The following is a 16215-nucleotide window of genomic DNA, read 5'->3' as shown; positions in this document are numbered from 1 at the left end:
AACGAGCGGTACCTGTGGGTCTGTTTATGATAAACAGCTCTCTCTTTAATGTTGAAATGACCTCCCGCTCAATTTAATATACACAAAGGGGTTCTCATGAAGATCATGGTACAATCCCTAATTTCATATAATTTCTTAAAACAGTGGATCCAACATAGGAGTCATACGCTTGTCCAGTACAAGGCCCAACGTGGTAAGTAACTGCTGTAGGTCCCTCAGGGAGGGAGCACAGGGGTCAGACAGCACTAAGGTAAAAGTCAATTAAAAGAAAACGTAAAAAGGAAGAAAGCAGTGAGCTTTGGGTAAAAATCAGTGGCTTAGTCCCCGTGGGAGCCAGCAAGAGCATTCTTCTGGCAGGGTTCATGTTGGCAGGACTTGACTTATGATTTTGCCCTTGCAGTTGGACAAAATCTTTCTGCTTATCAACAAACGAAATGTGAAAACAGAGGGGCTTTTCTTGCTCTTCAAAAGTTGTGCTTAAATCAAATATGATCAGCCATAGCTGACCTGGTGAGTACACTTCCATAGGATAATTTAATATATCTGCTAGACTCGCTGACCAGCGGGGAAGACAGCATGAGCCCTTTAAAAGTAAGGAAGTCATCCATGATTGTTACGTGTTACATTGCTCTCGCGACAAACACTGGATGGTCAATGCAATGGGGACACTGCCCAACGTGGTCCCTCCAGTGAGAGGGCTTGCTGACCCTGGGTGACGTATCGTCAACGCAGATTTATAGAAAAAGAGTGAGACTCATAGTCTTTTTCCGTTGGTTGGTAAAGAGAGAGTAGAGTAGACAAGGATTCTCACAGTGTGGCGGAGGGATTATAAAGAAAAATACCCCAAATCAGGGCTGGGTGATGTTTTCATGGAGCAAACAGAGGACTGAAAAGCAAAAGGGGTTAGTGCCGGGTTTAAGGCCGCTGCTTAACCACAGAATCCTCTGTGCAATTAACCACAGGCGGTGAGACTAGCCCCCACCGATTTCAGGGGAGTGATTCTTCAAAAGCTCACTGTCAATTCCAACTCACAGTGACCCTAAAGGGCTGAGGAGAACGACTGCTAAGAGCTTCTGAGTCTGTAAATTCTGATGGGAAAAGAACATCTCGTTTTTCTCCTAAGGGGTACCTAGTGGGTTTGAACTGCTGACCTTGTGATCAGACACCCAACACACGGCCCAGCAAATGACCAGCGCTCCTGAGATAAGTGACTGTGGCTGTGATTGTTAGGTGGCGCTGAGTCGGTTCGGACTCGCAGCAACGCCCTGTACCAAATACCGCTCATCCTTGTGCCGTGCCCACAACTCTTTCGATGTTTAAGGCCAGTGTCGCAGCCACTGCGTCAGGTCCTCGTCGAAGACTTCCATCCTTTCCAACGCTCGGCTACTCAACCAGCCACGCTGCCCATCTCCTGAAAAACGACTACAGCCTGTTGTTTTGCTGCCTCTAATCTGATCACTGAGGAACACTTGGGCTTCGAGCTGTAACGTCAGCAGTTCAAACCCACCAGCTGCCCCTCAGGAGGAAGATGAGGCTGTCTGCTCTTTTAGATTTATAAAGCCTGGTAAACCCAATATAGGGTGGTTTTGAGTTGGGATGGCAGTGGGTGGTGGTGGACAATGATCATGGTGATCCTAGGCTGTGAAGCAAACCTCAAATTCTTTGAAAATTCTTTTTTAAATGCATTTATGAAAACTTACTCTTCTAGTAGTAGAAGGGGAAAGTCATTAGGTATTGGAAACCAACCTTTGAGCGTACTTGAGAGGGCCAAGTTATGCATGAATATGGCAATGCTAAGCTATAAGTCCTCAGAGGCTACTCCGTATGGTTTTATCATTGTGTGGCAAGGCGCGCTTACGTCCTTGATGTCGATTCAATGTAATCAGTGCTCAAGGCCCTTCCCCAAAGACCAGGAACTACAGGTACTGCACCACGACATTCCAATTCTTTGCAAATTCTCATTTAATCCTACCTTCGGAAACAAGGATAAAACAGGCTGATCTGGAAGGAGGACACTGGCAATGGGCCGGAAGAAGGGATGATGGTTGGCTCCATCGTCCTGTGGTATTGTACCAAGAATTCTACTTCCCCTCTAGAAATGCGCATGTTCTCTTCTGCCCTTATTGCATGGCTCCACGTGGGTTTCGTTCTCTTGCTTGGATACCAACCCTAAACACCGGGGCTTGCCAGCTACCGGCTTCCTTGAACAATGGCCTCAGTCAACCGATGTCAACTACGGGCAGCACGCGGTCCCATGGTGACGCGGGGTCACTGGCCGGCACACCTACCTGGGGTTTGGTAGTTCAGCGACACCATCTGGCAGCCGGCGTTCCAGAAAATCTGCGGCATGTAGTTACTGGAATCCACGCGGCCGCCCTTGGGGTAGATGCGGCTCATTTGCCGCTTGTTATAACTGTGGCGCGTGTCAAGGGAAACGGAAACAGAAACAGAGCAGGATGGGCGAGAGAGAGAGCAATAGCTCCAACCCGGGAGAGCCGAGCAAACAACGATCAACCATAGAGCGGGCCCACACTTAACCATGGTGTTTAAGAGAAAACCCAGCTTGCGGTTTATGGGATAGGCTCCCAGACCTATTCGTCCGAACACCTCCTTTTCAGAAAAGAATTTTAAAAATTACTCAATGCTCCTGGGCCATGAAAAACATTTCTACTATTTAGCCTGTAGGCCAGGATAAAGTGTAAGCATCTGCCTCTGTGGGCCCGGGATCTTCCTAGCACGGCCCACCTTGGGGAAACGGGTTTGGGGGAACCAATCCCAGATAGACTTTCGCATCTGCCGAGTGAATTAGTCAGTGGTCTATCACATTGTGTTAGGCTTAGCCATCAAGGTGCTAAACTACTCCTTTCTCTCCCTTCGAGGCTCCCGTGAAACAAAAACCCCAAATGCAGCAACAATTCAGTCCATTTATATATAGGAGGATACTTCACAAATTCAATTGCGTGTGTCTTCAAGTAGCCCAGACCGACCGATTCATTAAAAGAAGACATGTTGTAATGGATATTGCGTTCTGCAAAGAAAAGCAAAGAGGCGTTAAGAATCCCTGCCACCAAACCGTCACAGAGAGACAAGCGGTCCACATAAACCCTGAGCCACGAGGCTCTGGGAGCAGCTGTTAGGTTGTCAAAGGAGCAGCTCCCGCATCCGCTGACGGTCTGCAGATGGAGACACTGCCTCAAAAAAAAAAAAAAAAGCATCATGAATTACATTTTGAGTCATTAAGCAAATTAGGCATGCCCCAAATGCCACGGCCACCCCTGGCACATGAATTTTGGATGAGGAGGACAAGGAAGTCTCCAGCCAAGGGATGATGATAGAAAAATTTTATAACCCTTTGTACGTGTTTCTGATGGAAGGAGGTTTAACCAGGAAAGCATCAGGGCCCGGACGGGGAGTGCGTAGAAACCCGCAGTCTCTCAGAGCCACCCTGTGGACACAGCGGGAACAGCAGCACGATGAGACTGCGTGTCCAGGATAAGGGGCTCGCCTCCGCACAGGGTTTGGAATAAAAACAAGGTGAGAGGTACTACAGGCCTCGTCCCCAGAAAACAAAAAGATTTATCAGCAAGAGAAAAGCCAAGCAGACACAAAAAGGCTCCTGCAGTTTACCTTCAGCCACATGGAAACCTTGAAACTTCACAGGCTGTGCATAGTTGATCATGGTGGACAAGTACGGGTGGATATTAGTCGTCGCACCTACATATTTATACGATGCCATCCACGCCTGCTCGTCTTCTACAGTAACCAGGCCCTGCAGACACAAGGCAGGGAATCCGTATCACCCACGGCTTCAGATGGTGCAGACCTTTCACAACAAAGCACGCGCGTGCGCACGCTCCCCCAAACTCAGAGGTCATTTGTTTTCCCCTCAACTCTGCCAAAGGGTGACTTACAAAGCTTGATCTATTTTAGCTTGAAGAACTTATTGAATCTATCTCATCGCTTTAGGGCATTTAAAAATGTCCTAAGGATTTTATGCGATGAACTATACTGAGTTTCATAGCAACGCTACACAATATCCAGCAGGGATCATCCATCATTTCACACACTGTCATAGAGCGTAGGCCCAGAACTAAGGCACCGCTAGAGGTTGTTCTTCAGATCACCTGAGCCTACACCGAATTCATTAAAGTTGCATTATTTTGCAGAGAGGAAAGAAAACAAAAGCTTTTAGTTCATTTCTTGCTAGATTTTCTTTTTAAATCGACAAAAGTCAATAAAGGCTTCAAAAGTCATCAGCATTTTGTAGCGAACTCGCAACAGCTAAATTCTCTACATAGATTCAATATAGAGCGATAAACTGCTCAGTCACACAGTCAATTCCTGAGTAAAAAACAACAAATACTCATCAATTTGTTCATCTTAATTGTTACCTAGTGGATTTCGCCAATAGAAACGAGATAAATAATTACATAGTATAATTCTAAAAAATAATTTTTTCAGGGGTGGGGGAGAGTTATGTCGTGACCCCTCAAATAAAGGTCGGAGGCTCGGTCTGATTGCTTTCCCATATGTACAATAGTAATAAACAACACCATTATTATATGTTGGGCCCTGGGCTGCATATATTTCCCTTGTACACCTTCATCACCGTGAGGAATTTGGTAGAGTTGGTATGAGAGGCCTCAGTCTTGGTCAAAGGAGAAGACTGAGGGTTGAAGGAGTGAAAACCTTTGTCAGAGCCACTTAGTAAGGTTAACTGGGAAATCACTGACACCAATGCCTACGCCATCCTAGCCCGGGCACAGGGAGTGACTCGCGCCGACTTGGAAAGACTACAGTAAGATCGGCTCACGCCCCTTACGCATGAAGTAGTTAGCAATAAGGGGATGCAGTATCCCTCCAAATAAGATATGACCCCAGGGAGAGCAAGACAGTATTTTCTGAAACTCTGAACTGTAGGAATCACGGCCATGGCAAACGTCTGTCTGCGACTGGCATCTGCTTCCCACTTGTATGAAGCAACCATGTATGTTTACTCAGCAAGAACACCTGGATGATGACAAAGAATGCTGAAGAGGGTAAAAGAAATGGAAAATTTAACTTTCTTTTCCTCACAAAAAAGATAAAACTTAATAATAGCAAATAAAAGTGTACACCGTGACATGGATGCATGGTCTTTGAGAACGTCCGCACTGCTGGGACGAAGGCCCCTTTCTGCCATGAGGTGATCGGAAGGACTTGCTGACTTATCAGGTCACTTCGGTCTTCCAGTGCACAGGCTGAGGGCTACGTAGCCCCGGTTCTAGGCATGACATCTCCAACTCACCTGAGAAAATGTCATACTGTGCTAAACGCTCCTTTGTATGAGAGTCATGAATCCATTAGGTCTAGGCCTCTACTTTGCTGGCCATGGCTTGGTGATTTTATTAACATTTAGTCATTATACCACTATGATTAATTCCCATTCTTGAAAACCCTTGTAATTAGGTGTTTATATATATATAAATATAACCTATAAACACTAAGATCGACATTGCGTGGAGGAAGGAAATGAGAGTAATAAAAAACAATTAGTACAAACTGTTTGACATCTGAGGGTCGCATCTGGGTATCATGTAATGAAATAAAACGCACAGGCCATTAATTTGCTACCTTTCTGTATCTGAGGGTCACATATGGGTATCATGTAATGAAATAAAACACACAGGCTATTAATGTACTACCTTTTTGTTGTTTTCATGTTCAAGATCATCTGAAACCTAAATTAAAGAAAGGAAAGAATGCTTACATGTACAAAAGATAACATTCCGAATCGAGTAGTCATGCATATGCACACTTGTGCAAACAGACCTACAAACACATGTCATGCTCCAGGATGGACTGAGTTGTGTCCCCCTGGACGCAGTCTTACCCTGAGTTCTCGTGAATGTGATCCTGAATGTGATGTTTTGGATAAAGCCCACAAGGGTGCTACATTAGTTCACGTGAGGACACGCTGATGTAAGGTGGGACCACATCTGTTATCCGTGCTGGCTTTGAGAGGAGCAGCCGAGAGGCACCGGGGGACATAGCTAAATAGAGATGGGAGCAGAGACTCGTGCGATGCAGCTACAAGTCAAAGACTGCTCAGGCTTGCCAGGAACCTACAGAAGCCACGCCACCATTCTCTGTCAGTCTGCCATGCTGGGGGGCTTGTGTGTTGCTGTGATACAGTGTGATGTTGTATCACTGGTATTTCAAATACCAGCAGGGTCACTTTGAGGACTAAGGTGTGCCTGACCCGTCATGGTATTTTCGTTCATAGCAAATGCACGTGAAAGTTGGACATTGAGTAAGGCAGAGCAAAGAAGCACCCTGATGCATTTGCGTGATACTGCAGGCAAAGAACATAGGAAGCACCAGGGGCTGCCCAAAGAACACACACTTGTGTCTTGGAAGAGGCACGGCCAGAGGCTCCTGACAGGTGAGGGCGGCGAGACAGTCGCACGTACTTTGGACATGTTATCAGGAGGCAGTAGGCCCTGGAAGAGGACTCCAGGCTTGCTAAGCAGAAGGGCGGTGGAGACAACGAAGACTCCTAACATGACGGACTGAGAGTGGCTGCAACCCGGGGCTCCCACGGACGCTCTGGGAGGATGGTGCCGGTGGCCCGATGAGTGGGAGCCCCGGCAGCACCGGGCAACAACAGAAGCCAGAGAGGAGACAGGAAGCGTCTTCCCCAGAGACGTAAGAGAGGCCATGTCTTTCCTGAGCCCTTGGATTTGGCTTCTGGCTTCTGGCACCGTGACAGAGTACATGTCCGCGGTTTAAGTTCACCTAGTTTGTCACAAAGTCCTAGGAAATTGCAGACATGGTCTTCCAGGTGCAACATTTATCTCTGTGCAAAGAGGCGGATTCCTCTTTGACCTCTGGGTCCTCGCGCTCACTCTTCCCCACCTTAGCACTTGCTGTTTATTGCATAATAGTACTTGGCATGCTTTGTCGTTATATAACCATTTCATTATTTCCTTGCTTGTTGCCTGTTCCCTACTTTCTTTCCCTAAAATCCCCTTAGACAATAAACTCCGTGAGGGCAGAAGGTAAGTGCGCCTTGACCCTTCTAGATCATCACGTTGAAATTCTAGACCGTGCCTCCCACATGGAACACACACAGAGGTTTCACCGCTATCAGTGGAAAGATCTTCATGTTAACTCCACACGAGGAGGGAGATATCTTACTAGTCGGGCTGGTTCTCTAACGAGGACTTGGGTCGCAATAGGGGGCATATTCCTAGTGGTCTTGTCGGCCAACCCCTGTGAGTGTGAGAGTCGCCACTGTATCTCCCCAGCTACCTCCAGTGGTGCAGTCAATGCTAGTGACATTGGAAGGACATTGGCCAGATGGGTAGTGGTCAAGGCCGGCGCATGATGGATGAGAAATCGACGGGTCCTTTCGCACTCTGAGTGTATCTCAAGTTCAGATAGGGAGCCACTTTTGTCCTTCTTAGCAACTTAAAAGGGGGAACGGCCGCCTACTGATTCCTTTGCGGTTGTCGCATTTCTGGAATGTCAGAGCTCGCAGCTGCGACCTCTTGAGTCAGGACAGAAAAGGGACACAAAGATGCTGACCTTCTTGACGCTATTCACAACCGCTTCCTTGTGACCCAAGTCATCCGCGGAAAGTTCACTTCCAAATTTAAATTCAGGGTGAGCTTCTTCCTCCTGGTCAGCTGCAGAGAAGACAAAAGGAAAATCTGTGAAGGCCAATGACCGCCAAGCAGTCAGACCCCGTCTGTCGTTAGGGTAGAACGTAAGTACTTTGAGAAGAAAAGGGTACCAGCGAAAAGCCAAGGAAAACCTTTCAAAATTGTAATGCTATTTTTGGGGGGCGGGGGACCCAAAGTAGGTCATAAAGGTGTTGGGCAGAAATAGGACTCGTGGAGTGAGCCTAGGTCTTAAACTCATTGAGCCCGGTGCCCTCATCTGCCTGATGACGTATGAACTCAGCAAACACTTTCACTCGTCTGGGGTCACAGAGGAAGACGTGGACCTCGGATGCTCCTGATGTCTCACACAGCACACTTCCCATGATGCTGCGCTGTCTTCCTCTGGCTTGTGACCAAGGTTTTGAAAGCCCCACCATATATTTCTATTGCATATATGTCTAGTCTCATGGTGTAGCCAGATGGAAACTACTCGAAGGCACAGGGTATGTCCGATTCAACTGTTAGAGACTTATCAGCTATCCTGAAAAGCTGTACACTTGCATTTTATCAGCTCTCGGGAAGGCACGCAGATGCAGCCATACCCACAAGCGAGCACAACTTTTGCTAAGCCCACGATTATCTCAGTCCGGGATCTACATCTTTCTAGACTTCACCTGATGGCCCACACTGGCAGAGAGTCGTTTTTGCTTTCTACAAGTCCTGGGCCTGTCCTCTTGAACTAGACTTGCTTTCTCTTGCCTGCTGTGTTGATGTCTTTAAGTTAGAGACTAGAGTCTGTTTATGTATACAAAAATCAAAGGGCTGTCACCAGTGCAAACACATTCAACTAGCTGTCCAGAACCAACGCTGACTACGGCTGTCAAAACTTTAAAATCATACACATTAACTGGGACAGCCGAAGCCACTGTGTACTTCCAGAGAAATCCAGGGACTTTCCTACCTGAATACTATCCCATGGGGCTATTTCTGCTAAGATTTGGTAAACAGCGAATATCATTTGAGTAACGCGGAAGTCTCTCCTGCCTATCGGAACAGTTAACATATATGCATAGAGGTGTCCGAGTAGCCGTAAGGACTGGGGGTTATCACAGTGACTCTCATTTTAGATTATTGGGTGCATCTGGGACACTGCACAGCTCTGGTTTTAATCACTTGTAGTCTTTCTCTTTCAAAACTATTTTAACAACTATTTAGTGTACTTGGGTTCTTAGCACATTCCTCGACAGCTGTGGGATCATGTAATGCTTACAGTACCTGCCTGAGCCCCAAGTTCCCCATCGAAAGAATGACAGCAATGCTGTCTACTTCACTTGTGGACGAAGGTGAGACAGTGATGTAAACTTCATGGTCCACAGTTGCTACAATAATGGTAACCGCAGTTGTATTTATTAATAATAGATAGATAGATATATTATCTGCTGCTTATTTATTTCCACAGTTTGTTTTACTGGACTCTAAACCCACTGAAACCCCTGGCTTTGATTTGATCCTGACACACAGCGAACTCTATAGGACAGAGTAGTTCTGTTCTAGAGGGTCTCCTGGGCTGTAATCTTTATGGAAGCTGACTGCCCCGCTTTCTCTGGCAGAATGGCTGGTGCCTTTGAACGACAGTTTGCAGGCGGGTACTTCACCCATGTGCCACCATATCTCCTTTTAGGCAGCTCGACTAATATCATACATTAAAAAAAAGTATCTCTAACACCTAAGGAACTGATTTTACTTAATGTTAATCTTTGGACATTTTAGAGGTATCTCATGGATCTTTTGAAATACGTTTCTTTCAGTTTGCTATACTAAACTCTTTGCTTAGGTTTAACATCTGGCCACATGTGAAGTGATATAGGCAGCATCGAGGCAGGCCCTGTTTGCAGACAGTCAGTTGCAGGAGCGTCTGGGCTCCCCTGTCCTCTGTAGCGGGGCTCTGGCACTCAGGTGGGCCCACGGCTGCTTTGAGGAATAACCTTTAGAGGCAATGGCTGAGCTCCAGGTGGTTTGCTGCTTGCCCCTTGGAATGTGGGTTCTTGGGATGCGCTTGGGATGCTCTGCCCAGCTGGAAGGCGCCCAAACGCCACCGGGATGCTCTGCCCAGCTGGAAGGCGCCCAAACGCCACCGGGAGGCCACTTAGGAGTGCTTCCATAGGCAGGCCTAGTGAAGCTTCTGGCAGACAGCGGGCATCAATTGCTAGCTTAGTGAGCGAGCCACCTCCAACAGCAGGCACAACTGAACTTGCAGACGAACCTGGTCTGACATGCCATGTGGTGGCAACTGCACCAGGAGCTCTCACGGAGCGCTCTGGTCTGCGGAGTTCACTCCGGTTTGTGGTGCCCCTGTGTCTACCAGAGCAACGAAATGCTTGGTCCTGTAGCATCCTCCCGACCTTTGCTGCTGGAGCCCCGTTTGCATCCAGTAGGCAAATCCCTCTCGTAGAGGGTCTTCCTCTTTGTCACTGACTTTCAACTTTAGCTTCTCTCGGGACGGGCTCCTCCTGATAATGGGGCCAAAGACCGTTTGACAAACTCTGGCCCTCCGCGCCTCGAAGGAGCATTCTGCCTGTACTTCTTCCCAGGCGGATCTGTCCATTCGTTGGCCAGTCCCTGGGCTATGCAGCCTTCTCCCCCACGCCGCCGTCCGGACACACCAGCTGTTCTTTGGGCTTCCTTATCCATCGCCCAGCTTTGACACGTATGTGACGCGACTGCACAGACCTGGGTTTGGTCAGGTGGGCCTGAAACTTCAAAGTAACACCTTTGCGTTTGAACCCTTTAAAGAGGTCTTTGCGAATCGACTTGCCTTCAGCGAGTGTGGTCTCAGCTCTTGCTTGGTAGGAGAAACGAGTGCGGGTGAGAAATAAGGGCAGAGTGTTACTGAAAGCCTCTACATTTGGGGTGTTTGTTAACAGTAACGGGTCACCCTAACAGGCACGGAGTGGAAAATGTCGAGGATGCACCCTGACAATTAAACCCGAGAATATACTGACTGCTTCAGGAGTGGAGTCAACTCTACGTGTGAAACCTGTCACCGAGCCGTGAAGGAAGTGCTGTGGGACTTGCTCTCTCCACTTGCTGCCATCAGGCAGACTCACAGCACGCTGCGGGGGGTGGGGGGTGGTGTTCTGAGGCTGTAATTGCTTACGGAGCAGAAAGCTGGTGGTTTTGAACTGCCAGCCATATGGGTTGCAGTTCAACACGGTCCTGACTAAAATGAGTAAATTTTTAGCTTTCAGGTTTTTACTTGCAATACCAAGTTTTCCTAAAATGCACTCCCCTGTATGGCATGTGTGGGCTAAGACATCAGAGAGTAAAGTATTTCTAACAGACGGCGGACCTGACGTAGGGCAGAATCACGAAACCCTTTTGAAGTTGGAAATGACCCGTTTAAGGTGCTGCTGAGAAAAAGGTGCTTCTTAAACATTACTAATTGCTTCAAAGGTCCAATGGACCATGTGAACGCCAGCCTCCGTGATCCTACGACCAGACTAGGCTTATTGGTATAAGGCAGCGGTTCTCAGCCTGTGGGTCACGACCCCTTTGGGGGTCTAATGACCCTTTCTCAGGGGTTGCCCGATTCATAACAGTAGCAAAATGACAGTTATGAAGTGGCAACGAAAATAATTTTATGGTGAGGGAGGGGTCACCACCACATGAGGAACTGTATGAAAGGGTCACGACATGAGGACGGTGGAGAACTGCTTGTCTAGAGACGGATATAACTCAGGCCCATGGCACCCAGCGACCTTACAGGGCTAACATAGAACGTATTCCCAAATCCAGCCAAATGACAGACAGGCCTATTAGGTGAGCAGTAACACCAGAAAGGGCCTCATTGTTCACAACAGACAGCCACAAGGGATGGAAGGGCGGCAGGTGCCCATGGATAAACTTAGAAGGTAGGAAGCTGTAGGAAAGAAAGACAAGGAAAAAGAAAAAGAAAGAAAAAACCAAGACAAACACAGGAAGTGGGAAGGATGCTGTCACATCACGGGGACTAAGATCCATGCCAAAAGTCAACATGCGCAAACGTGGTTACATGGAAATTCGCTCTGTAAACTTCCACCCACATCACAATAAGAAAGTTTTGTTTTTTTTAAACATGCAGCTGAAAATAAAGCAGCTCACCACTTTCAATTTCCTCTTCGTTGTCATCCTCTAAGATGCTCACGGGGGCTGCCGATTCGCCAGCTTCCATCATGCTTTTCAAAGCTTCCAGCTGCTCTGTGATTAAAATCCAACAAGGAGGAGGAGCTTGTGAGATGCATGAGATCACTCACACTATCTGAGCTTTCAGATGGGCATGGGAAAGGAAACAAGGGAAAGAAAAGGACCTCGTAGCCACCCGGTCCCCCTGAGGCCCCCACACACATACACTGTGTGCACACCATAAAGAGCGACTGAAACGTGAGGAGGGTGTCCAAATGCTGGTCACTACGTTTGAGAGAGTCGCCCAGTTGTATAGCAAAAGGCCATGGTTTGGAAAAACAGACAGGGACCCAGGTTCATAAGCCATGATTGTGACGAGGTAACAGAAACGAGACACACATACTGGGAACTGCCAAACCTCCGAGAAAACCGTATCTGAAACTGAAGGGTAGGCACGTGGAGGGACAAGTCACAAACGGCGATCCATAAGGAGAACTGTTATTAGCAATAGACAAACAGATGAGATGCTACTTTTCTTCTGGTAGTTGGGCACACATACAAAGGAGAGTCAACAGTCAGTGTTAAGGGTAGTCCTGAGAAACAGGCCCCCTGGAGTATTGGTGGTGAAGTGCCAATCGGTACTTTTCTGAAAGCCTAACAAGAGACATCTCGAAATAGACACAGGCTGTGACCGTGGTTACCCTGTGCCACTGAGTCAACTCCAGCTCCTTCCCACCCGACACGCCAGCGGAGAGCTGCTCTGAGCAGCACCACCAGGGCTCCTATGCTTTAGCCAAGCAACCTCAATGGTCCCAACTGATTCCAAAGAAAATGCATAAAAATGTGCAAAGTGAAAGTATTCATACTACTGTTGTCTTTATGATCCTGAAAATCCATCCACTCGGGACTAGCTAGTAATCTGACCTTCGCTGTACTGAAATCCAAATAGTGCTACATACAGTAGCATTAAAGTAATTATGTAGAATCACAACCGTTGGATGTAGGTATACGTAACTGGTTAAAGTGAAAAAGTAAGCGTGTGTTAAACACACGACCATTAGTTAAAAATGTGTATATGTCCAAACAGGCTTACCTACATTTGTCTCTATGACACACCTATGTAAGCGTACATGTGTATCTCCGTCTACATATAATACAACTACTTTATTATTTTTGTTTGAATTTTTCCTATGACATCTTTTTTCATAATAAAAATAAAGTCACTAATATGACTTAAATTTATTTTATAACATGGGAGAAACAGTGCAGTCATTCCAATATTTGGTACTATTAATCCACTGAGTTGAGAAAACATACTAAAAAATAAATAAAATTTCCTCTAAAAAATATTCTCTCTCTCTCCACCCATATAAGCATGTGGGATTATAAAGAGACTTTTCCTTACTTTGTCTCCCCCAAAGACATGTCAAACATTAGAGGCCCCAATCCCTCCCCTTCCTATTGAGTGTACAGACCTAGATTGTCCCCCTCTCACTGCTGTATAACCTATAGTGAACCCCTTCCTGTGAAGTATGTCTTTACCTGTAATTAGGGGGCTTGCACACTCCTCAAAGATATATAAGCCTTGGTTAGCAATAAAGGCTCTCTCTCCTCTCTCTCTGCTCTTCCCATCATCTCTTCTCTGATCCCTTTCCCCTTGCCCCCCTTCCCCTACCCCTCACTTCTGCCCTTGGGTTTTTCCCATCTCCATGAGGACCACCAAGCGGGGCTAAGGTGATCATGCTACCATGAAATGTGTCTGACTATTATTTCAATCTCTCTTCTATCTCTCACACTTTCTATGACTTCACTATACTCTCTCTATATATCTTAACCATACAATTGCACCTATCGAACCCAAGATTAGCTGTGGGGGTTGGCCTTTTCCCCACATATGCATACTTAGAAACTCATAGATTTAGCTGGGATCTCCAGACAGACATAGATCACATGGGCAGACCGCCAAGCGGGCTTTTCAAGAGGGCTGACAATAGGAAGCTGAATATGCCAGCTCCTTCTATCTTGACAAATTCGCAAATGCCCCTTGGGAGCTCCTTGAAGGCCCGGCAGATGAAGATGTGCACATGCTTCTCAGGGCAGGGATAAACTGACCTGGAAACCGAGCTGGAAATGCGGCAAACTGATTTCATGCCCAGAAGCATCTACATCACCCCTGCACCCCTTCCCCCAAGAGCTCAGTGATTTCCATCTAGAAAGCAAAATGTCCATAAGCATCCTGTGTGTCTTACTTTTTTCAACTTCGGCTTTCAGCCGTTTATTTTTGATGAGTATTTTCCTTTTCAAGTCGTTGGGGGATGGCAAGGGCCTGCCTGGTTCCAGCTGGAGAGAAACAGAAAGAGGCTGAATGAATGACCATTTCCACCTCCAGTCATACCACCCAACATCCACTAGGTGGCACTCAAAACAATTATTTAAATTTTCACTCTGACAGGAGCCAGCCCACCCCTCACACTCTGCCTGAGAGCAGGACTGAGGGGTTGAAACCGGGGATGCGGTTTCCGAAGGGGCATAGCTTCTCCACTTCCCCCAGTGGTGTTAGCTCCGAGAGTTTACTTCTCAACGCCACACCTGAAAGTACCCGGTAAAATCAAGGTAACATGGCCTAAGCTGAGGCTCCCTCAGCCTCCCCCTCCCCCCCTCCCCCCCCATGTTTTGAGTGGTCTAGGTAAGCTGTTGAACTCCGGTGAACTCAGCTCACTCCATGTCTTGGGATGGCAGTTTTGTCAGCAAGGGAGAAAGCGGGGTGGTCACTGCGATCTGCATTGGGGTCATTCACTGGGATTGACATCTGCTAAGGACGCATCCCCTCCTTCTCCCTGTGCTCTCTGAGATGAAGCCCTGTCCACTCTAGCCATCCATTTCCCCACCTCTCCTCCCCTCATGCATCTACATATCCACTCACCCATTCAACTCACCCAACCGCCCACCCGTCCCTCCAGCCACCCACTCGTTGTCAAAATGAATCTGTATGCTGTTCATTACCTTCCAAACTCATTGCCCGGAGACAAGCCCAACTCAAGCAGCCCCACGGGACAGAGTAGAACCGCTCCCGAGGAGTTTCCAGGACCACAGATCTGGATGGATGCGCACTGCCGCATCTTTCTCCTGCCGAACGTGGCTGGGGGCTTTGAACCGCCAGCCTTTTTGTTAGCGGTCCAATGCTTAACCCATCACACTACCAGGGTTCCTTTCCCCACGCCCCAAGCCCTGTGTTCCCATGCCTGCAATCCCGCAAAAGAAACACTGGCCAGAATGCTGCTTCCTTTGGGAAGCCTAGTGTCCCCAACCCGGCTACAGTCCTCAGTACCTTCCCCTGGCCTGGGCACCTTCTCTTTTGGAGGCGTGCTTCCATTTGTGTCCTGTGGAGCCTGCCCTCACCCTCCCTACTGCAAGGGCCATGAGAAGCTCTTTCATTCAGGAGATTTTAATGAAAAGCTCCACTTACATCACCTGTTTTTCCTACAATCCCGTCTACGTGCTATGTGGGTACCACTCGACTAAGAATGCAGTAGCCTTATGCAGAAGCAAGTTCTCAGCCCGATCCAGATCATTAAGAGGTCTACGTAAAGCCAATCGGTCAAAATGAGAGGTTTTCTTAAATTGGATATTCTTAAGACGAGTGTCTAAGACAAGGATGAAAGTTCATTTGCGAGCCAACCCCAGGAGACAGGAGCAGAGTGCCGCTGCTGCTGGTCAGCACCGCTGAGTCCATTCTGACCCGCAGTGACCCTACAGATCACAGAGAGGCACACCGCCTGGTCCTCCACCTGCTTCACGAGTGTTCTTAGGTTTGAGCTCCAGGTGGCAACCACCATGTCAATCCATTGTGTCGTAACCTTCCTGTTTCCCTTGTCCTTCCACCGTACCAAGCATGGTGTCCTGGGCTATTGACCCAACTACCCCTCTGGGCCACTGGAGCAGCCCCTGCAGGGGAGCGTTGGGAGGGAGTGGACAGAGAATATGCGCACAGGGGAGCTTCCTTCTCTGCCACCTCGACCTTTCATGTGTCTTTTCATCCTGCATGCCATCTGTATGCTGAGCAAATAATACAAGAAACCGGGATACGGGAAGACGACTCATGGACAATCCTGCAATACACAGGTGCCACAGTCTTACTGGGTGACTGCGAAGAGGTCTTGAGGTGCGTATTGATGAAATCAAAGATGTCACTTTGAGGACTACAGTGTCCTTGGCCTAAGTCATGAGCTTTTCAATTTCCTCCTATGTACATAACCAATGAGTAAGGAAAACAGGGACTAAGGATCGTGCATGCTAATGTTGGTGAGGAATAAAGCAAGGTTTAATTATATGGCAAGGCTTAATTAAGGACTGCCCTGGAAGAAGTGCTGTCAGAGTGCTTCTTGTGGGTGAGGACGGTGAGGTGGAT

At 47.7% G+C, this 16215-nt stretch overlaps 1 protein-coding gene across 1 annotated transcript in view; it reads right to left on the bottom strand.

The window, feature by feature from the left end:
- PLCB4 (phospholipase C beta 4) overlaps positions 1 to 16215 on the bottom strand; it is a 378558-nt gene that overhangs the window by 58930 nt on the left and 303413 nt on the right. The window contains exons 17-23 of the mRNA XM_075527830.1: positions 14057 to 14147; positions 11787 to 11882; positions 7570 to 7670; positions 5685 to 5720; positions 3628 to 3769; positions 2944 to 3028; positions 2289 to 2413 (exon numbers count right to left, since the gene is read on the bottom strand). Coding sequence (XP_075383945.1) covers positions 2289 to 2413; positions 2944 to 3028; positions 3628 to 3769; positions 5685 to 5720; positions 7570 to 7670; positions 11787 to 11882; positions 14057 to 14147 — 676 coding nt within the window. The remainder of the gene's footprint in view (positions 1 to 2288; positions 2414 to 2943; positions 3029 to 3627; positions 3770 to 5684; positions 5721 to 7569; positions 7671 to 11786; positions 11883 to 14056; positions 14148 to 16215) is intronic.

Source organism: Tenrec ecaudatus, chromosome 12, assembly GCF_050624435.1.
Source record: "Tenrec ecaudatus isolate mTenEca1 chromosome 12, mTenEca1.hap1, whole genome shotgun sequence".
Lineage (NCBI taxonomy): Eukaryota > Metazoa > Chordata > Mammalia > Afrosoricida > Tenrecidae > Tenrec > Tenrec ecaudatus.
The sequence above is the reverse complement of the archived record's forward strand: the minus strand, read 5'-3'. Positions and strand labels throughout refer to the sequence as shown.